Source organism: Rhamphochromis longiceps, linkage group LG18, assembly GCF_057381845.1.
Source record: "Rhamphochromis longiceps isolate RC_006_pf linkage group LG18, R_longiceps_female_GT1.1, whole genome shotgun sequence".
Classification (NCBI taxonomy): Eukaryota; Metazoa; Chordata; class Actinopteri; order Cichliformes; family Cichlidae; genus Rhamphochromis; species Rhamphochromis longiceps.
Window position 1 is genome coordinate 5,418,619 of NC_140574.1, and position 22,593 is coordinate 5,441,211.

Consider the following 22,593-nt stretch of genomic DNA (forward strand, 5'->3'; position numbering starts at 1 on the left):
TTAACACAATATACGCACACACAAATCAGACAGCAAATGTTCAAACAGCACAAATGTTTTATTTTTGTTTCACAAGCGACTGCTTGTTCCTCGTTGCACAGCTATAATCCACAAAACTCAGTAACATTTTCCTTTTTCTTTTTTTTTTTGGAGAACTGTGAGCTGTTGTGTTTTTGTTTTACATCGACCACACAAAACACAGTTTAAACACCGGGAGACCACAGTCTGACGAGGGTTCAGGATGGCAGCTTAATGACGGGCGATGCTCAGTGATCGGGTTTTTCTGATGGCGTGAAAGATGAAACTTAACGTTCGGTTAAAACTGGCGAGTCGTGAAGGTGGTAACAAAGTGGCTCAGTGTTGGTGGAAAGAGCAGTCGAGTGCAGTGAAAAAGTCAACAAGGAAACACACACACACACACACACACACACACACACAAATGTTCTGTCATTAAACCAGGGATGACGGCCGGAGGAACAGATTAGAGCCCCAACTTTAAAGATAATGACCACCTCTGCATATACATGCGAGATAAGAATACAACGCGTCGGTATTTACTACAGATTATTCATCTACTTCATGTAATCAGTCCATTTTCAGTCTCTTGTGTGGCGTCACTTTATCTTCAACATCAGAGCACAGCCCTGCACAACAGCCTGAGAGCGCTGCTCGTCATTTTCCGAATCAGTTTTCATTTTTTCCTGATACAATTTTGAGATTTCCTATCAACCTCCTACTCCTAGCACATTTATTTAGATTTCACTGATCTCTGAAGTTCTTTGTGTTCTCGTAAGTTAGCAAAAGCTCTGACAATAACAACATATGCAGCTTAATACAAAATAAATATGAGTAATGCTGATACTGGAAGGAAATCCTGTCTGTGCAAACAATTCTAAAGAAACCACAAAAAAAATGTACAAAACAAAACCTCTGCCTGCGTCTTCCCTGGCATAAGTGACAAAATGAATTCTGTGAATGTGAATGAAAAAAAATCACTATCAAGCAACAAAACTGAGTTACACCAGACAAGTGGTAACAACGTGTCATGTTATAAAAAAAGAAACACGTTGCAGCCACGTACAGCCAACCTTTCTTAATATATCACAGTCTGTGACACAAATGTTAAAGTAAGAGGAGTTCAACATTTTGCGCGCGCGCACACACACACACACACACACACACACACACACACACACACACACACACACACACACACACACACAAAAGAAGATTGAAAAATGGTCTCACGATGTCCAACCAAGCAGAAACAAACATGTTTGCAGCCTGATATTTAAAACTGTTCCAGCCTCTGTGGCAGGCTTCCCTAAACTTTAACTAACACTGAAGTTCAGACCTCTGTGCTTGTTTCACTTTATTCAGACTAATGATCCTTTCACACCTTCTATCATCAAACAGTTCTGCTGGAAAGTAAATATTCAGGGTTGCAAAAGGCGGCAGTAAAGCTCGACCATGTTTACCCACAAACAAACAAATAAAAAGGTATTTTGTTCCCACTGAAGAGATAAAATGTTAATCATATCAGTGTGCTTTCTACAAACCAGTGAACGCTCCACAATTATAAACATAAGTTTTACATGAATTGTGCTTGTTTACTGTGTCACTGCTGTAACTCACGAGTGGAACACACACACACACACACACACACACACACACACACACACACACACACACACACACACACACACACACACACTACAGAGTCTCCCATTCCCTCAAATGCAGCTTTGGCTGAGTCTTTTAGTGGCAGTGGGAAAGCGAAGCCAGTAACAGTAAACACGTCGCAACAGTGCTCACTTGTTTTGAAGTACCATTAAAAAAATGTGACACACAAGAGAATCCCCACGATATCGTTTCAACACTATTCACTAAAGGGCACTGCGATAAACTACAAAAAGGTTTTACAATCATGTCAGGCATTGGTACAACAGCTGGACTGAGCAGACAAGGGAACATTTCAACAGATCGATCTCTACGTTTGACGACACTTCTTTGATGCTCATTTAAAGTGGATGTTTTTTTTCCTTTATCAGATGTCTGCACTGCAGAAAAAAAAGTGCATGCCTGTTGGATTCCTGGATCTGGGATAAACACACAGGGAAAAAAACAAAAACAAACAAACATGAAATCTTCATTTCTATCTGAGCAAATCCTGATTTTGCTGTTTAACACCGACTGGCTCCAAACAAAAGTGAGTCTCTAATTAAAATTCTAGCGAGGAAAGGTTCGTCCTGAACATTGCAGCACAAACAGAGCTGCACAAACTGGAGTGAGACAAACCCCTGTGCTGCCAGCACGAGATATTACCCTTTTTCAAAACCACCATCCTGACCATTAAAGTCCTTCAGGTTATGTGCCACCATGTCAGCTGACCAACAGCCAAAAGTTACCAGAAAAACATTTATTTCCAACAGCAGCAGCAAAAAGAAAAACTGTAACAGATACTTTTTTTAAAAAGTGCATCACTTGTTTATGCTTGCTTTGACATAGCTGTGACATCATCACACCAAAAAAAACTTTCCACCACAGGACCAATCGGGAAGTTTTAGGGTGACGGTTTGCCAGTTTGTCAATGTGGGACTTGTTTCAGGGTCAAATACCAGCTACTACAGCTACTTAAATTTAGAGAATTCTTGAATGGGTTAAACTATGAAAAAGACTAGAAGAAGAACCAGCAAACTACTGGAAGCCAGGTGGAGAACAAGGAAACGGAGAAAAAAGATGAATAATGCAGGATGCCAAAGAGTCATTGCATGCTGACCCATGTTAGCCTTGGCAAAAACCAAACAGTGATGTGAAACAAACAAACAAAACAACAGTAGTACAAATGTCCTAAACATCGATAGGACCAACACATCAAAAGTGGCTCTGAAACACGAACAAGGCCAGTGGATGCTTTACTGCGTCATAGATCAGCGTAGTCTGGTAACACACCTGCACATGACTCACTGCTAGACTCAATGCTAGGTTTCGCAGTAGATGACAGCAACGAGCAGTCAGGGGTTATGTACTGAGGATTAATAATAAACCCAACATGGTTTAACTGAAGAGTCTACATTATTTAGCATGCAACGTTAGCTAGTAGCAAGTAGCTAACATTAATATCCATAAACAATAAGTAGCAACTTTTAGAGCTAAAAACTGAAGATGTGCTCAAAACTGCAGTTCCACTACTGTCCACTTGAGGCTGGCTCCAGAAGTGAGTGAATTCACAAAGAGCGCCGTGTTAAAATGCCCAACTTTACCGCATTAAAGAGCCTGTTTATAGCGAAAAACGCTTATAGCCTAGTAGATAGTTTCCTCCCCCATAACAACTCTACACAGGTTTTTTTTTTTTCCTATATCCATCCATTTGCTTACTGTTAGCTTCAAAATTGGAGGTGTGGCGACTTTATCTGACAGGTATTGCAACACAGGTCACTGTATGGACATCGATACCATGTTGGTGCCTTTTGGATACCAACACGGTGGCTCCGAGCAACCGTCGCTAATACACTCATCTAAAACCAATGAGTGACATCACAGTGGCTACATGCATCTTTTATATACAGTCTATAGTTCAAACAGACAGTTGGTTATGTGGAGTAGTGTAATGTTTTGCTGCAGTACCAGTTACTCTTGTAAAATTGTTAGCTACATGCTAAAGTTTCATGATAGCTCACCAACAAGCGGCCACTGGATGAACGTCGGCAGGCTCACATCGAGAACTCGCAGGAGTCATTTTACAGCCTGTATTGTAGCTTACTGGTCCTCAGTTACACTCTCATAACTATTGGTTTTCATTTATTATGCGAGTTACAGACAGAGCCAGGAGCCAAACAAAATGTTTGGAAACTTATTTCAGTTTCCAAGAAAAACGAAGAAAAAAAAAAAAGTCAAATATAATAGTGAATGCTGAAAACGAACGCTTTGTTAGATCCCAGTGCAGGACATGAGACTCAAGCGTTCCAGCAGTGAGGGCTTCCACTGCCACGTTGCATCATAACCTAGGAAATGTACGTGACGCAGAAAGTAAACAAGTTTCACAAATAAGTTTTCATTGATGTAACTCTTGCAGTGTATTAAACAGGGAAAACTAATGATATATAATGAGTGGATCCTTTAAAGCAGCAGACCGCTGTCTTTGTCCAGCATGAATCTGCTGTTAGTGGCACAGATTAGATTTAGAGTATTGCATTTTAAATCAGCATCAAGCAGAAACGTCAGCACGTCACAGATCTGATTTAGCATTAACAGAATGCGTTTTTGTTCGCGGCAAAGAAGAAGCTCGTGTGCTTTTTTCATTAGAGATGCACAGGATTTTTTTTTCTCTTTTCCAGATGTTAAATCACTTCCACGCAAAGACCACAAATGTGTTTTGTATATTTTGGCAGCGGTGATTTAGTGAGCGTGACAGATGGAGTAGACAGCAAGTGCAAGGCCTTTTTCTGCTTTACCCCAAACAAAGGAGGAGAACAGAGCTCAAAGGACATCGAGTACAAATACCGACCCCCCCGTGGGCTCAAAAGACGGCTGCTGGAAACGACAGGAATTTCATCCTGTACATTACAACATGAGACAACTTTTCATCGACACAAAGGTACGAGACAAGTTTTCTCCAGCCGCCTTTTAACCCCACTCAAAGGTTTCAGTGTTTGATATTCCAAACAGACTTTTGGTGGCATTTCCCTGTAAGGTGACAGTAGGAGGAGGTCATTTCTCCTGCAGCAGAGCGGGGATGTTTATGTTCCAGCCGATGGCTTGCCGATCAAAGCCACAGGTGAACAGGTTGCAGGTGGTGTTGTCTTCACACCAAGCGGAGCAGCAGACCATGCGCCGGTGACCCTAAATCATAAAACAGAAGACGCGGCAGCTGTGAGGGTGACATTTTTACTTTGACGTGGATCCTGAGCATCCTTGTTCTTAAGCAGTAAACAGAAAATTTCAAGAGGCTGCACTTTTCATTTTTATTTCTGTGGCTTAAATTCTTAGTGGAGGTTTAGTCTTTGTTTTTTGTTTAAATGGTAAATCTCGCACTCACCTGTCTGTTGCTTCGTGGGAGTCGAGCCAGTCGCACCCCGGACATGTCAAACAGCCGGACCTGCCGATTGTCGTGAGGAAGAGCGATGATTTTCTGGTTCACCGACACGCTGATCCTGAAAGGAGTAAACAGGGAACACAGGGTCAGGCTTTATCTGCAGTATATGGTCTAATCAGAGCCAAATCACATTCATATTTGAAAGAGCAGGGACGCGTATGTTTGTGACATTTAAAACTGAGCCTTTTAAGCTCAATTCTGCTCCCTTATAAATACATTTGTAGATTTTTAGTAGACCTGCGTAGTCATTTTAATGTATTCCTTCCTATAATCGTTACTTTTTAATGACATAAATATAAACAGGTTTACACACCTGTTGACTGCAGAGTCTGTGCGGATGGTTGCTATGGGCGACCTCATGTTCTTCAGGTCCCACACTTTGACGGTTCGATCGTCGCTCCCAGACACCACGTTATCTCCCACTGTGAACACTGCTGACGTCACCGTGCTGCCACAGGACGAGAAAACAAGTCCAGTTTAGACTTCAGAAAACTTTCATTTCATCAGCTTCTTGTTCTGTTTCCTTTTAAAGCCGCTGTAACCGTTTCCATTACCTCCTAATTGCAGTTAGGAGGTAGGAACTGAAAACGTAATGTTTTATAGTGGATTTCTTTCAGATATCTATCATCAGTAAAGATAGTGGGTGAAGGGGCAGTGGTGGTATAAAGCCCTGTGCAAATATTAAATGATTTACTAGTCGTGCTTCACTCTGAAGTTGATAGATGGTCACTGTAAAGAACAAACTCTGATTACATAGATCTATCTTCCACCTAATCTTATATCCATCTGTGCTTTCCTTCACTCCCTTGGTAGTAGCTCCAATAAGCTGCTTTAAAGTTGAGAAGCAAACAGTAATTCCAGCCCCGCCCACTTTGCATTAGCATAACGTCACGTGTAACAGGTCGCTGAATTTTCTTCCACCCTCTCTGGTGACCATGTCAGTGTTAGTCTCTTGCTGTGTGCAAAGCTCATTTCACAGGTTTGTCACCAGCAAAGAAGAGCTTGTGCACAAATATGCCAGCAGCTGAAACCAAGCAGCACCAGCACTCAGGAATGAGAACTGACTATTAGTCCCCATAAAGTCCCTCATTAAAATATCCATCTTTACTGTGGCTTACAGCAACAGAAATGACCGTTAAAAATGGTACTGAAAAAGGTTTTTGTCTTTATAGCCAAACTCTCTATTCCTAATACAACACACACGTTAGGAAACATGTATGAAAGTTTGCATTATTTGAGACATAGCTGTATGCATCTATACACCAATGCAAAATAACTGGGCTTCCACTCCACTGTGGTTAATTGTACTACAGCACTCTAAAGTGCTCTTTATGAACCACCTGCCATAAAGGCAACAGATAGAGATGGATGCATGGGTGTTCGGCTTACTCAGTGTGCCCCTGGAACACGTTGACAGAGTGGATGGACGGGTCTCTGAAGTCCCACAGCCTGAAGGTGGTGTCCCTGGACGAGGTGACTACCAGACGCTGGGTGGGGTGTGTGCAGCAGTGGGTCAGCTCCTGGTCGTGCCCTGAAGAGACAGCAGCACACAGTGAGGAGCATACACACCTCCTTTTTTCCCTTCATGTTTATCTTTCTTTTTAAAAGCTGCCATTCTTACACTGAGGAATGTTTTCCAGTGCAGCTACACTGCACCATCTCCCGTTTAATATCTTAATTTATTCCAATTTCACAGAGAGACCTTCATTCGGCTGAACACCGCCCAGTTCAAAACTGACTGCAGCACCTTTAATGACACACAATCCCTCCCAATTTCCTGGTTTTTGTTCATCAGTCAGACAGATACAAACTCCACTGTCTGACATGACATCAGTAGGCAAGTGTAAGCACGTCCATCACAGAGGCAATCAAAAACGTTAGGAAATATTGAATGTTATAGTTTGATAAGCGAGTAGAAATAATGATTTATTTAGACATATGGTAAAATACTTTCTTGTCTGAAACTACACAAACGTGGGGCCTGATACTACATTTCTACACGCCTTAGAAACACCACAGGCCTCCTCTCAGGAGCAGAGGAGGCCTGTGGCGATTTAAACCGATTACATTCTCACTGCATTCCTCTTCTGCTTTGACGTAATTGGGAGAAGATTTACGATTCCCTGCTTTTCAAAAATGGCAGATTCCAAGTTGTACAGGTCATCTGTGTTTTAAATACAAACTGAAAGAATTAAGGGCAACACAATTACATCTCTGAGATAATAAACATCTACTTTAGGGAGATGACTAAATACATGCCAATGAAATAAGATCAGCACCATAAAAGGAAGCAGAATTTCATAACTGTAGTGCAGAACAGATGATTTGAAATGTTTAAACAGTTCATTTTCAACTAGAAAGGAGAACCACAGCTTTGCTCTAACTAACCAAATCTGACAATATAACCAAAAACACTTCACAGAAGTTGGGTCAACTCAACTCAACTAATAAAATGTCATCAAGTCAACTTCAGAGAGATTGAAAGGCATATTTTTCTCAGTGTGGGCTCCACATTTTTATAATAAACACAATATTTCATATTTCAATACTTTCGTCTTCCTACCAGTGAGTGAGTGGACCAGCTCTGACGTCTCCACATCGTACAGATTGGCGGCTCGGTCCCAGGAAGCCGTCACAACCTGTTTGCCCCCAACCAGCCAATCAGCAGCGATCACCACACCCTGATGGCTGCGGAGAGTTGTAGTCGCCACACGGATGGAAGGGCAGTCGTTCGGCCCCTCCGCCTCGCCGTCGGCCTCATCTTTGTCTGAGAAGTCCACGTCGTCTTCACAGGGTGTCTGCTGCTGATGTAGGAGGGAGAGGAAGAGGCGTTGACGACAGGAACACTAACAAGTTTTAAAATATTAAGGGGGAAAGCTTACGCTGATATCAGCAACAGGCTGTGGAGTCGGCAGCTGCACCATGTATCTCCAGATGTGAGCTGTCTGATCTCCAGATGCTGTGGAGGAGGCAGAGATAAAGGGGTAAAACAGCTGCTGAGAGTCAAGGAAAAACTAATAAAAAGAAATAATGCTCCATTTGTGTCCATGTTTTACTTTATGGTTAAAACCAGCAGTAAAAAGACAACAGCACTTATTCGTTGACACGTTCAGTCCTTCTGCAGAAGCCTTCTCGTGTCTGGGTTATGGTTTCTCAGATGTATGGAAACAATATTTCACTTCAGTTTTATTTTTCCAGCTGCTGCAATAAGTACACGCAACACAGATTTGGCTGCTTCAGCTTTAACTCTTAGTTATGTTGATACTGTCGATGGTTACCTGTTAGAGCCATCTGTTCAGTGGGGTGGAACTTGATGGAGTTCACTGTGGAGACACAGATATGCACTCTGTCACATGACAAACACCACTGAGGCATAGTATACCAAGTAATGTTTTTCTGACTGCCAGTTTTATGATGGCTGTTTAATCACTGTGCAATAACAATTTTAGCAGGTCACAATGCTGCAGGATCTACTCCTTAAACAGAAGAGATTATCACGTGCTGGTTCAGCAATTCCAGGGTTGGACATTTCTAACTCTACCTGATCCTTGATGACCCATATATTTGAGGAGGCACTTTCCCGTCTCAATGCTCCACAGCATAGCAGAGTGGTCTGTTGGAAAGCACACAGGACAGTCTGAGTTTTTATTTATTAACAATTGTCCATCACGCTTTAGTTTAGGTCTCAGCTTGGAAAGGAAAAAAAAAAGATCTTAAACATGTTTAAATATGTTGACATTGTAAACAACAGAAGGAAAGATAAAGACACATGAACCTCTGAGTTTGAAGACAGAAGATGAAGCTAGAGACAAAACCACCGCCACAGAAATGAAGAAAAAATAAGACTGTATGACGTAAATAAAGTACGAGAGCATAAAAGAAAATACCTGCAGACGCTGTCCCGAGCACCACAGGTTGGGTCCTGGTGACGCTGAGGTCCCAGATGCCGTCCCTGTGACCCACATACTCTTTGACCAGCTGGCACACCGCTCTGGACGTGGTCGCTTTGAAACTGGACACAATCTGATGGTAACATCAAGCCAATGTTAACACTGACCAGGAAATCCCAGATAATCCCAGACGTGTCCCTAACAGGATTCCTACACACCTCACCTTCTCAAACCCCCCCAAACCCAAACATTCCAGGATCCATAATGTCACTAGAGGTGACTGAGGGGTCTTACATAAAAATATGTAAGAAATGTCTTTAAGTCTTTTCCGAATTGGTCAAATCTTTCAACACACCCAGTGTGAGGCCCCAGACAAATGTAAAACTAACAATGGAAATAATAAAAACTAAACAATCAACTGAACTGAAATGTGTAAACTCGCTCTGGAAACTAACTGAAACTAAATTAAAAACTAAATAAATAACTGATAATTCTGTTATTACAAACCAAATCCCTGACCCCACTGTCTCTCCTGACACTTGTCATCTTTCTCTGGGCCCCTCTTTGGCATTTTGGTTTGTTTGTTTTTTATTCTTTAAAGGGGATAAAAGTTTTAAGATGTTACTAAATCTAAAGTTCAATTTGATCACAGATTTTATTGTTAAGCCATCAGTTTCTCGAGCTGTGTAGGAACCCTGGTCTGATGGAGGGAGGGAGGAAGCAGGTCAGCAGGACTGAGGATCACTGAGGAGCTGCTCAGCAGGGTCCTTATAGTATGCCAGTGCTAATTAGCTTTGGTGAACAGCAGTGTTATTCACTGGGTTCAAGAGCTTTTACCAAAATATCTTTGTTCCTGTTTCTTTTAAAGCTCCTGAAGTATCAGACTGGCAATCGCACACTCAGACGAGCTTTAAAACAAACTACCAGACAAACCCAGATGAAAGCATTCGCATTATTCATACGGTATCAGTACTGCGGATCACTAAAACTAAAAAAGAGGGAGGAAAAAAGAAAACAAAGCGGCCAAAGTTATGGTTAGACACGAAACCGAGGAGTAGTTTTTGTCATCTGTATCAAGATTTTGTTGAGACGTTTACATTAAAGATGGGGATGATACAAACAGGACTTCTGGTTCGTTTTGGGCACAGACCACTAAATAAGTTCCAACTGAAACAAAGTAGGAGAACATCAAGACAGAAATCAATCATCTGATACACGAATCAAGAGAAACATTAAACAAAATCTGAAGGATTGAAGACAACAAATGATAGTCAAACGGATGACAGGGTGTGAACCAGCGGTTGTGATTGTTAGCAAGCAGAGCAGTACGTTCTCGTGTACAAAAATAAATAAATAATATGAAGCAAGTAATTTCTTATGTCTTCTGTTATAACACTGGGAATGATATTAATCCATAACTTGTGCACCTGTAACATCAACGCACCATGTTACATTTAAAAAAGCAGCAACAGGGACGTTTGGGGAGGTTTAAGGAAATGCGAAGCGCTGCAGAAGAATTATGGAGCAGTGACTCTCTACAGTTTGTAGTGTCAGAGTGCAGGCTGCCACAGCCACAGTGAGATTTTGCTTTTCTTAGTAAAATAATCAGTTAAAAGTGTGAATTATTTATTTAATATATCACTCCACGGTATGAATAACAGCTGGTCTTCTGTTCGGGGTCCCCCACTCGGCTGCTGGTTTCAGGCTGCTCTGCATAAGTATCATTCTGGCCACCAAAGTCCTCAAACTCACAAAGAGAGCAAACATCAACTTTCTGATGAAGGATCATCAGCAGTGATGAGAGCTGGACATGCAGCTACAGCTGAGCAGTTTTCAACAGAAGAGTCCCCATTTTCTATGTATTAGAAAATAGTATTTTCTAATACATAGTATTTTGACTACTCCCACTTGGGGATCTTAAATTAAATAAATAAATAAAACAGCTATGGTAAGGCTTTTGAGTTTTAGAGTCCCATGCCCTAAAAACTGTGATCATACCTCATGTTTTTACCAGGAAAATGAGTCGTTCTGTCTGGGTTGTTACTTTAATTGAGGAAGTTCAAGTAACTCGGGATTCCTACGGCCAAGTTTTAAAACAAATATGAAGATATGTTTGGGTTTTCTGTCATTTTAAGTCACCCAAATATTTAAAGTCACCATTAATACTGACAGTTAAAAAGTAATCCAAGTAAAAACTAAACGTTTTTGTTTAAAAAAGCAAAATCTGTTATAGGCAAAGACTTTTGAGCAGGCCACACACGTGACTCTGCCAGCAATGATCTACAGCAGCCAGGAAATGCTCCTCAAAAAGCATTTTGAAGCTGGTCCGTGTTAAAGATGCCTCCACAGTGTACCATTATGTGAATGCCGACGGTAGCGGCATAAAACGAAATAAAAAGGTGCAACTGAAAAGGCCCGTTAGGGAGATGATAAAGAGCTGGTTTATCTCACGCAGGTAATGAGAGAAAAGCTCAAAAGCCTACATTTGGATGACCAAGTCTCTTGGGGAGGGAGGTTCGCCCCCCTGGCTGGGCTGTTCATGCATATTGGCACACAAGGGGAAGAAATCAACAAGTTACCCATGAGTCTCCACCCCACAACTCCCAGCTGGTTACGCTGAAGTTGCGGGATCCACCTACTCTGGCATGGCAAGAATTTGAACGCGGCTACAAGCAAAAAAGTGAAAAAAGAAAGCAAAGCAATTCTTTTCTTTAACATTCAAAAGTCATGTGAGCTCACACGGACAAAGCGGAAACAGGCGCTAAATAAACCTCCTCAAATTTTTGTCTTTACTGACCGCAAAACAAGTGACACTGAACATTTTTACTGCGTTGTTTTCTTTATATAATTGAGATGGACAAAATAATATTAAAAATAGACTAAGGGTGCTCTTCATGATGCCAACGAGCTTCGTCTCTCCTCCCATGGCTCAGAAATGATGCATCTATACTGAAGTCTTGTTTTTTTGTTTGTTTGTTTTTTAAATTGAGGTGACGTATACGAGCTGCACCTCTACACGGCACAGTTTACTCTCACTGTGCTTCCTTTGTTGTGCTGTGAGTAAGAATCAACAGATAATAGAACATGGTAAATGTATGATATGAATAATGTGCCATCACACATAATGTGTGATAAACCTGAAATAAAGAAATAATTTTATGGCAAAATGTTGAATCATCACACAAAGTAGTTGTTTATTTTACCACTGACACGCTTACACAGCCACACCGTTTATTACCCTTCAGGTTATAATAATGAAGGTAAATAAACAGCCGAGAACTTATAAGAAGAAGACACTTGTACATAAATTGGAAGGTTTAAAAGGAATATTCAATATAGATTAAAACAAACAGTATTACTACTGCTAATAATAATAATCAGCTATTTTTGTCAGTTCAAGTATTTAATAAGTAACTACCTTTTATCTGAGTTCTGGGGTCATTTATATCAATTATTTTGAGCTCATTTAAGGAAGAGCCACAGTTGGAGGAAATGAGGAAACACGTTAGTATAATGAAAAGCACCCAAAGGCTCACAAAAACTGAACTTCAGATCTTTTGTGAAGGAAGGATTTACAGAAACTCTGTTTAATAAGCAATAATTACAGAAAATTTCCAAAACCTTACAAACTGGTAACTTATAATATCAGATACATAAAACAATTTAATTTACAAACATTTTCGATTTACCTTGCTCGTTGAGGCCTTGTAGGTCGTCTTCAGCTTTTGAGAGAGCTGGCTGGTGCTGTGGCTCGCTGTGAATTTCATACAAAAACAAAAAGAAGTCAGAGAAGTCAAAGGTCAGAGGATTAAAACAATCAAAAAAAAGATGAGTAATATATCTATGCTACCTATAACATAACTGTACATGAATCTCACCTTTTGTTTTAAGTGCTCCTTTTGCTAAATCCGCCCCTTCAAATGTTTGTCCCTCTGCAGCCAAGCGATCATTCAGTGTTTCAATCTCTCTGCGTACTGAAAGTCAAACATGTCGCGCATTAAAAGACATCTGAATGTGTCGTTTTATTCACCACAGCAGGGTTAGCAAGTTACTCTCCATTGCTGAGTAGCAGCTTTCTGCTTACTTGGCCACAGAAACTGATAAATTCATTTTATTTTGTAGGAATTTATCATTTTTTTCATGCATCTCAATAAAAAAAAAAAAGTTAAATGCATTGAATAAAATTAAGAAATGCAAACTGCTTTCGTTTTTGTGTTGGGTCTCTTGCTGCACAGTGAATTATTACAAAAGCTAGAGCAATCACTTCTGCTTTCATGGGAACTTACATTCGAGGTTTTCTATGTAGAGGTTTTCAAACTCCCTCTCGATCTGACTGAACAGGTCCAGCAGATTGCTCCTCAGAGACAGAGGCAGCTTGGAGTCCTGGAGAGGGTGGAAAAAAGGAGAGCATTAAAAAAACGTGGAAATATGAGGGATTATCCAAAGAAGCTGTTCTGGTCACTTGGCCACCTTACTGACGTGCCTCTGCCCACTTATTTTGAAGGATTAACTAAATTATATCTAACTTAATTTCACTGACTAGGGCAAACAAACTGCTTCCTCTGGATGTTTTCAGTGGGAGGAAGATTTCATTACCCTGAATAGAATCGACTTTGTGCCATTTTCTAACCTGGATCATTGAGCATGCATCAGGACTGACTGTGAAACATGACAAAAAATGCTTCAGACATTTGCTGGCGCTGCCCAAAAATAAGGCATTACAAAGACGTTTTCCCTAGGAAGGTAAACTTCTACCATCCTGTTGCAGAGTTCTCCCATAGATTTCAATCCATTCTCTGAGCACGAAAACAACATTACAGAGTGAGAAAGCCTGCAGAACAAGCAGGCTATATATCTGGTACCAACAGCACAAATTTACTGCAACAAAGCACAGGAACAGCCTCTTATCACACCATAAACCTGGAGGAAGGAAATAATCGTGAACTCAGGCTCGGGCAGGAAAGAAGGAAAGAATTAGTAAAATCATCCATAAAAGTGAAAGAAACAGTGAGATGGTTACAGAGCACTGGGGAGGTCTTGGTGCCTTACAGGTCTGAATGTGTTTTTATAGGGCAAACAAACAGGCTTTGACAAATGTATACCATTCTGCAAGACTACTGCTGCTATAAAAGGAAACTCTAGACAGAATTTCTCTTTATCCCATTTTACAATGTGCTTTAAACTTCCTTAAATAATCTATAATGTGTTGTAATGGACTGATATACAAATAAAAATAAATACACAATATCTGACTTTTTTTTAAAGAATGTCATGGGTTAAACTGATATTTAGACGATTTTAAAAAATGTCCATCAATGGGACATTAATCACTGCAGTTTAGGTTAAGAGTCATTTGATAACTGTAGCTTTCAAGTTTCTTTAAATTACATGAAAAGCACAAAAGATTTAACAGAAAAAACCCAAAAGACACAAAAAGAAAAAAAGAAAAAAAAAAGGTAAGCGTGCACAAATTCAGACATTTTTTAGAGGTTATTCCCAAAGGCAACATAATGTGATGGGAAAGTCTGCACAGTAACTGCCTCTGATTAAAAAATAAATAAATAAATCCATCCTCCCTCTTCACCCCTTATCCAGCTCAGAGGTCAGGTCACCAAGCAAGACCAACACAGAGGCAGACAACTGTTCATGCTTTAGAAGCTCTAATAAACTAAACTCGACAATAAGTAAAAAACAAATACCCAAGGACAAAAACTATGATGAAATATATGACACCTGAGGGTGTGCTCACGTCAGGCATTCCACACTGCGCCTGAGCATGCCTGCAAAAACAGCATAGTTGGACACATGTAGCATGACTGGTGATGAACTCTACCCTAACGACAGCCAGCACATGTACAGAGAGGGCAAAAGTCATCACCTCCAAAGATGATGACCACAAAAATGTATAAAAAGATTAACCTTGTCATAGTCTGTAGGAGCACTTTACAAGAGAAGAGTATGTGAGAGGAGAGGGTACATCCTCAAACAACTGTTAAAAAAGTCATTTAAAATAATAAAAAACAAACAAACATAAAAAGCACTGACAAAATGTCCAGTGCTTTAAAAATCAAGTGTTATAAGTCAGATTTGAATCCACCTGAGAAGGCTTTTTCACAGCGAGTAAACAGTTTTGTGTCGCTTTCCGTCTGTAGTTGAGTCAGCAGCTTCGACACAAGCACGGAGTGGAAGAGATCTCCAAGCTTTGGCCAGTCATGATGAAACGGGTCAGTGTGTGGAGCTCTCTTCGTTGTGTACTCTGCACAAAGCATGCCTTCTTTCTTTGACTGCCTTTGTGCTCGCAGCTACTTACAAAGAAATCGGTCGTGGGTCAGCATTCAAAGGCTAAAGGGTTTGTGCTACATTTGAGATAATGACGTGAAAAAAAAAAAAGAGGGCTGACTACGACACAATGCTGCATGATGATACATGTACTGCTGCGTGAAGCCACAAGTCTACAGACTAGAGCACACTGAGGTATGAGATCTCAAAGTCCAAAACGACTGAAAATCTTTGCCTAAAATGAATCAAATGAGGGCAAAATGCAAAACAATCTTATGTTTTTAATTAGTCTTATGCTCAAAAGACAAATTCCTTTATATTAATCCTTATTACCGGTGTGGAGAACATTTTACGCACATGTGAGAAGTCAGAATATGTTAACATATATGAGCCTTGATCCCACAGGATTCAACATAACCAGCGGGTCCAATGTTGGGTAAATACACTGGCCAGGTGCTGGAGAGTGACATGTTTCCAACAGACAAGTTCAGCCAGGAACCGACTGAAATGAAACATAACTAATGACTATTATTTTTCTGTTTTCACATGAGTAAACAGATGTTCAAATAAAAGCTTTACATTTGGTGAATTTCCTGTAACCTTTGTTGCAAGTTGACAGCGATACCTACAAATGCAGGGAGAGTCTAAAGAGGCATGATACAGATTTTGAATACAACCAAAATCCACTGATACATTAGGCTATTTCCTTACAGACTCAGGATTAGTATATAAAGAAGGTGATGTAAGATTCAAACACCTGCTGATTCTTCACATCAGTAGAAACATATGCAAGATTGAAGTCACATCCTTCATGTGCATCATTATTTACATAGAGCAGCACTATTGTGATTTGCATAAGAACAACTTTTCCACCTCAAGTTCACAGAGCTGAAAACATCCCATCTTCTCTCAAAGACATACTAAACAGGTCACAAACACTGATTTATTTGTAACTGCAAAATGTAGATATTATTTAAATAAACACAAAAGAAAACATCCTGTAATCTAGAAATAGTCACATTTTTTAAGGAGAGTAGAAGTGCAGCAACGACCACACCTCACCTCCACCTATTACTAATCAAGCCTAAACTACACCAAACGTATACAACTAATGCTAAAGCTCTACAAACTATGAGGGAAGTTACACTATTATCTGAAACACAGAGGGCGAAACACCTGAAACTTACCTCCATTCTCATGAAGGATTCCAGATTATCAGAGGACTGAGACCAAAAGGGACCAGAGTGAGAAAACAAAAAGTCATGAGGAAGGGATTACACCACGTCTGGTTAGAAACAGGCGCTTTCAGCAGGTTTAAATCTGCAACAGATTTAAACCTCTTTTCACTGCATGATCACAAGTTCAGCTTCCACATTCAGGGAGTTTTAGATTTGCAATTTAAGAAATTTGCACCATTTCTTCTTCTTAAGGTTATGAACCTTTCTTGCAGCAGGAAAAGCACGGATGCTGCTGACAACATTATCAATGTTACCGCTACGCTCAGGTGTCTCAGTAAACTAGAGCTGCTGAATGGTCATAAAGTGATAAAGACCTCCATCTGTGCTTTTCCTACTGTGACATGTGAAAAGGACCAACATACAAATGCAAAAATAAAACAATAAATTACCTTAACTCAAGAAACAAACGCACATTGATTTTGATTCTTGGACTCTACTAACATAGATCAAAAATAATCCTTTTTTTTGTTCACTATCAGTTTTGATTATGTTTTTCTAGTTTCCTTTCTGCTCCCTTTAAGGGAACTTTCTTCTGATTAGCTGTCTCTTACAAATAAAAGGTTTGAACAGCAGGTGCTCAGAGACAGAGCTGTGCGCCTGAGACAATCATATTCATCATGTGCCACATCACTGACATCATACAGAGCCAAGAGTAAAAAAAAAAACCTGTCTGAAGCAGGCTGCCTGAGCGTTTGGCCCACGGGGAGTACAATGTTTTACAACCATCAGCTGCAACTTTATATCCACCAGTAAGATAATCATGTATTGACCAAGCATTAACAAACAAGCAATAATAAAGCAATAATAAACCTGGTTATTAAAAAGTTTTACTGAATTTCTTCATATAAAAACACTAAAGTTAATTAGGAAAAAATCCTGCCAACCTAAATGAAACACAGGTCTGAATATCTATTAAGTCTACATGGCAGAGTGTGTTCAACACAGTCAGTCAAGACTGAAACCCAAAACCACATGTATGGGCTGAGCCAACAATGCCCTCACGTATTAAGGCTCACACGAGGACAACATTAATCCACGTGAAGCAGCAAACCCTGCTTTACAGATGCAGCTCAGCACTTTGTCAGACCCGAACAAACGATCCTGATATTTTTATTTTTATCTGAAGGTGCTGGACAGTATGTTAAAGCCAAATGCTAAAATGCCTCCCTGGCAAATAAATGACATGCACTGATCCTTTAAGAAACTGCAATAAAAAGGTGCTTCAGTGATTTTTGTAAGTGGTTAGATTACAGGTACACCAGGCAGGTGAGACAAGCCAGTGAACTGTGTTTCAGTTCAACAGGCTTTAACTCTCCCTGCTCTACATGTGCACCTCTAACTGAAGCCAAGTCTTAATTCAGAGGCTCCTAATCCTTTCCCTCTCCCTTTTTTTCTTGATTTACTCTCGATTCAGATAATTACCTCCAGGTAAGCTGTGTTTACCCTGCATCCTACGAGTATTTCAGCTCCTTATTGGCAGGCCACAGAGAAAGCGAGCAGGGTTTTTAACACCTGAGAAACAGGAACAAACACCACTGAGCTGAACGATCCACCCGAGCGAAGTTCAAATGGCTCAGCCTGTTCTAAATCCATCTGTTTATCCACTAAATGAAAACAATCTTACAGCACTCATCCAGTAATTGTGGCAAGCCAGCAACAATATAAACCATCATGTGTCCTCTAAACGGTTGTATTAAAAGCTAATTGGCTTAGGCTTACAACCAAAGTGCTTACGGGTGCTCACAGAAACAGCAGGACAGCAGCAGGCTAATGCTGAAAGACAGCAGAGGAGTGCAGTTTCCAGAGGAGTAGCTGGAAATACAAGGCAGTTTTCATCCGTTCTCAGGGTACAATTTAAGGAATCATCACCTGTCCCTCCAGCATGTCTCTCTGCAGGCCGGAGCGGTCCTGCTCAGTGCTGTTGGTCCTGCGGATGGACAGGCTGTGGGACTTCCTCTTCTGCTTGGCCTGGCGGGCAGCAGCGCTACTCCCGCTCTCCACTGGCATCCCTCCGTTCAAACTTGATGCAACCACAGACTGAAAGTATAAAATCACAAAAGAGAGGCTGACCAAAGGGCGAAGAGAACAGATCCAGTCTTCTTCACTCACTGCAAAGCATCAAGACGAAATCCTAACCACTGCCAAGTACTGCACTTGGCAGTGGTTTTATTTGGCAGCTTCCACGTGTGAATGTGTGAAATGACAAAGTGAATGAGTGTGAAACAGAGTGTTGCTCAGCGAGCACGCTTAATAAATCCCACTGGGATAGAAACTGAGAAGCTAACAACCACATCACAACCTTTTCTTTCAGCTCCAGAAACTGAAAACTGTCTGTGTTCAATATTTTGTTAGAAGAAGCTGAAATGTTCCAGTGAGAGACGAGCAATATTTGGAAGAAAAAAAAAAGATTATGGTTTCACAACAGCCAAAAGCTCATTCAATAATTAGACATGTAGATTTGCTACATTCACTAATAGAAATGTTCTCACTTTATGCAAGAAACGGCTGCACATGCAATATATGAAAAAAAAAAAAACCTCTGAAATATTCAGTCTTTTTAACTTCATTCTGGAAACAAATAATACATTTGTAAAATGGATGAAGCAACAGGCAGAGAGGTTTTTGGAGAAACAAAATAATTGTTTCCAGATTACAAAGATATATTACTGTAATAAAATCCTGTCTCAGGTAACATTAACCCTTCGGTTATTTATTACAACATTAATCTTCATGACAAAATACAGAGAAAATTACATTGGATTGGACCTTTTGGCAGGCCTGCTCTGGCCCGGATTGTTCAAACCAATCTGCATAGTGCCACACCCACTTTTCTCTACCCAAGGAAACCAGTTTACCTGTAAGCTTACCAGAAAGGAAGCAGTTAAAGTTTTATTTTAAAAAAGAAAACAGAAGGTCTACAATATTAAATCTAAAAAAGCATCAGAATTTCCAACAGAGGAAACTGAAATAACAGCACCAGAGAAGGACGCCAGAGACGGCAGAACACTCAAAAGTGTTTTCTCTGGAGTGACAACAGTTTAAATGTTTTAAATAGGGTTACTTATGGCTCTGAGATGCAATTACATGAAATCTGCAAGTAAAAAAAAGAAAGAAAGAAAAAGAAAAGGTCTCATGTCAAATTTAGTGTAATAAATAGAAGAATGGACAAAAGAGGAAAAGAAGGACGAGGAGTTGTTGATCTGTGAGCCCAGGCCTCAGGTACAAACCTCTGAAGTACATAAAGTTGAGTCAAAATGTCAAACATTTTAATTTGCATTATAAGAGAACTTCAGTAAAGTTAATTTTATACCTACTCCAAGCATAATTATCTGTGGCTACAATAAAGTACTTAACGAAAGAAAACAGAGTCACTGATGAACTGCAAAGTCCTTAACCCAACACTGGATTAATTATGATCCTGTCATTTGAGCAATTTTAACCCAATATTAATTTTTCTTTTAATATCACCGTTAATGCCAATACCAGTTTATCATGGCACAAGTGGCCAGAAAATCAGTGTTTTTAGATGATTTTATACTTGGGCATTTTTTTAAAAACACATATTTTACCCAAGGAACATAACTTTATGGAGTTGACATCCACCCACTCATGTCTCCTTATGAGGGTGGGCCAGGTCAGTCATTTTAAGGGCTGTAACTAAAATGAATGCAACATTTTTCATGACTTCATTAAATGTTCTAAAGATACAGGAGAGAGAAGAAGAAAAAAAATCAGGTGGGCAGCACTCACTGACTCGTTCTTGTCATTTCATAAATCAGTGAGAGAGAGCAGAATATTTTCCTCTTTGAAGTGTTCAGGTTGGCGTTTAACTTGTTTATCATGAATCATAACTACAAAACAAAATCCCACACCATGATAGAAGCGGATGATCAACATCCTGCCCACTCCTACTTGTTATGCAGCTGAATAATTTCTAAGATGTTAAAAGAAAGCCTGCTGATCATACATTCATCAGGACCCATCACTTGAGATGTATGTATTTTAAAATAATCTAAATATTACGAATGACAAGTTACTTACCCCATCTGACTTACACAAAAAGCCTATGTGTGTGTTTTGCTCCAGGAACATTTCTGAGGTTTGAGTAATGTTTACACTTCACTGCTTACTGCCAGAAACAGATTATCAGAAGTCGGCTGAGGTGATAAGAACGCCAGGTTGCGTTGGATGACTTTACCCTTTCTACCGAGAAAAGAGGTCTGGCCCCTGTGTGCCAACCAACAGTCATCGTCGACCTCTTAATTTTATTTTTTTCGGTTTTAAGTTTTGTTGGATTTAAGAACCAAAACTACTCAGTTATATTTAACCAACAAAACAGTTGGATTAGGTTCAGGAAAGGACAGTAATTTAGGTTCAACTACACAGAGAAACACGAAAGGAAGATTAATTTTTGGATGTTCAAATCAGTCTTCACACACATCTGAGCCTGGTGTGTGTTACATTTGTCCTTGAGTTGACACAAAGGTGTCTGGATACTAAAACATGCAAATAAGATGCGTTTTTAAATCACCAGTCAGGCTGAAACTATCACAGACATCAGAGAGTCGTCTATCCGTTACTGCCCGTTTCTGAGGAATAAAACCAGCCTTGTTTAGCTGTCTGGTGCCTAGTTCCTCCTGCTGACTGTCACTGGTGTAAGCGCAAAGAAAACAGCGCTAAGGTGACATTATCTTGCATTACATTTGGATAAAATGTTTTTTATTTAAAAAAAAAATAGCATTTAAGGTTTTAAAAAGAACGAAAATACTTGGGGGAAAAAGTGGACCTTAACATTAGCAGTTCTAGACAATTTAAAGCGGCGATGCCCAGCTTAGCCAAGCTAACGTTTCCCCGATTAGCTGGTGCTGCCAGGCATGCTAACGGGCTAACGGTGAAAATAACCTGCTCAAACATGGAGGCCAACTCACCAGAAAGTCTACAAATACTCGTTTTTATTTCGGGAGTGGATGGGAACTGATGTCGTCGCTAACATTTTCTTCAAGGTCTGAGAATGCTGCGCAGGTTTTGTCCAAAATCCGCGTTGACAGCAGACGGGTACCGTTACGCGAGAAAAGATAACGAAGCCAATTCCGGTCCGAGGTTTTTTCGCAATAAAAGCCTACGCCGGTCACAGCAAAACTCCATCCAGACTTTGTTAGTTTCTTGTTTTCTTGATTGTCGCCACATAAAAACAAACTAGTCTAAATTTATGGAGCTTTTACAAATAAATTACATGTTTTTGTAAATTTGGCTTCATGAAAATTAAATTAGGGCATGAAGCCATTTCAGAGATATAATAAAAGCACTAAAAGCGGTTTTAATCATGCTGGTGTAAATGCTTTCTAATAATGGACATAATGAACAGGGTCTAGGAAAAGGTCCAAGCTCTAAAACCAGGTCTTAAAAATCCCAGAAAACACACATCCGTAAAATGACAAAAAAACAAACAAACAAACAAACAAAAACGTGACAGTAATCGACCCCAAATAGACATAATGGTGGTAAAAAGAGATGACAAATAATCACAGCATAGCACAAAGACATGAACAGCTATCACAAGGAGACACAAAACGACCCCAGAGAGAGAATGGGGTAAAAAGAGATGCAAAATGAGCTAAAACTGTAAAATAAAAAAAATCTAAATGTAACACAAAACAGTATCAAAAAACAACTGTAGGAAAAGATGCAAAAAGGTCATACAAAAAGGATCAAAGAGAGAAAAACAACCGAAATGAGACAGTTACTACCAAAATGTGAACCATCACAACAAAAAGAGTTGAAAATTAACCATGAAATTAAACTAAAAAAAAGAAAAGAAAAAGAGATGATTGGTAGGACTGTCCATGTTTGTTATGAAAAAAATGAAACATTCAACTAAAAGGGTTTGAAAAACATGTTGGTGCATATTTAACACAAGCAAGAAAATGTGTTATTAAAATGTGAAAGTAAGTTTGGACGTGACGTTTCAGTGCAACAAAACTGCACGTTTGGTGCTGCAAAATTGGCACAACTGTTGCACAACTGAGACAATTATCACCAGTATTTTCAAATCAGGAATATAAAAACACAATAAGGTTGTGTCACCACCTTG

At 39.9% G+C, this 22,593-nt stretch overlaps 1 protein-coding gene across 3 annotated transcripts; it reads right to left on the reverse strand.

The window, feature by feature from the left end:
- Nucleotides 1–39: 39 nt before the first annotated feature.
- On the reverse strand, nucleotides 40–22,502 carry LOC146647571 (WD repeat-containing protein 37). Of its 3 annotated transcripts, XM_085388764.1 has the most exons (15): nucleotides 21,431–22,502; nucleotides 18,372–18,539; nucleotides 13,272–13,368; nucleotides 12,864–12,959; nucleotides 12,675–12,739; nucleotides 11,565–11,651; nucleotides 8,983–9,118; nucleotides 8,637–8,708; nucleotides 8,374–8,418; nucleotides 7,978–8,054; nucleotides 7,659–7,899; nucleotides 6,485–6,626; nucleotides 5,409–5,543; nucleotides 5,039–5,153; nucleotides 40–4,842 (listed from the first exon to the last, which is right to left on the reverse strand). In XM_085388764.1, exons 2-15 carry the CDS (start codon nucleotides 18,507–18,509, stop codon nucleotides 4,711–4,713), a joined length of 1,578 nt encoding a protein of 525 aa, XP_085244890.1. In that variant the 5' UTR covers nucleotides 18,510–18,539; nucleotides 21,431–22,502; the 3' UTR covers nucleotides 40–4,710. The 3 variants fall into 3 exon arrangements, with proteins under 3 accessions (XP_085244890.1, XP_085244889.1, XP_085244888.1); XM_085388763.1 differs by lacking the exon at nucleotides 11,565–11,651 and having other exon boundaries at nucleotides 7,659–7,896; XM_085388762.1 differs by lacking the exon at nucleotides 11,565–11,651.
- Between the last annotated feature and the right edge of the window lie 91 nt (nucleotides 22,503–22,593).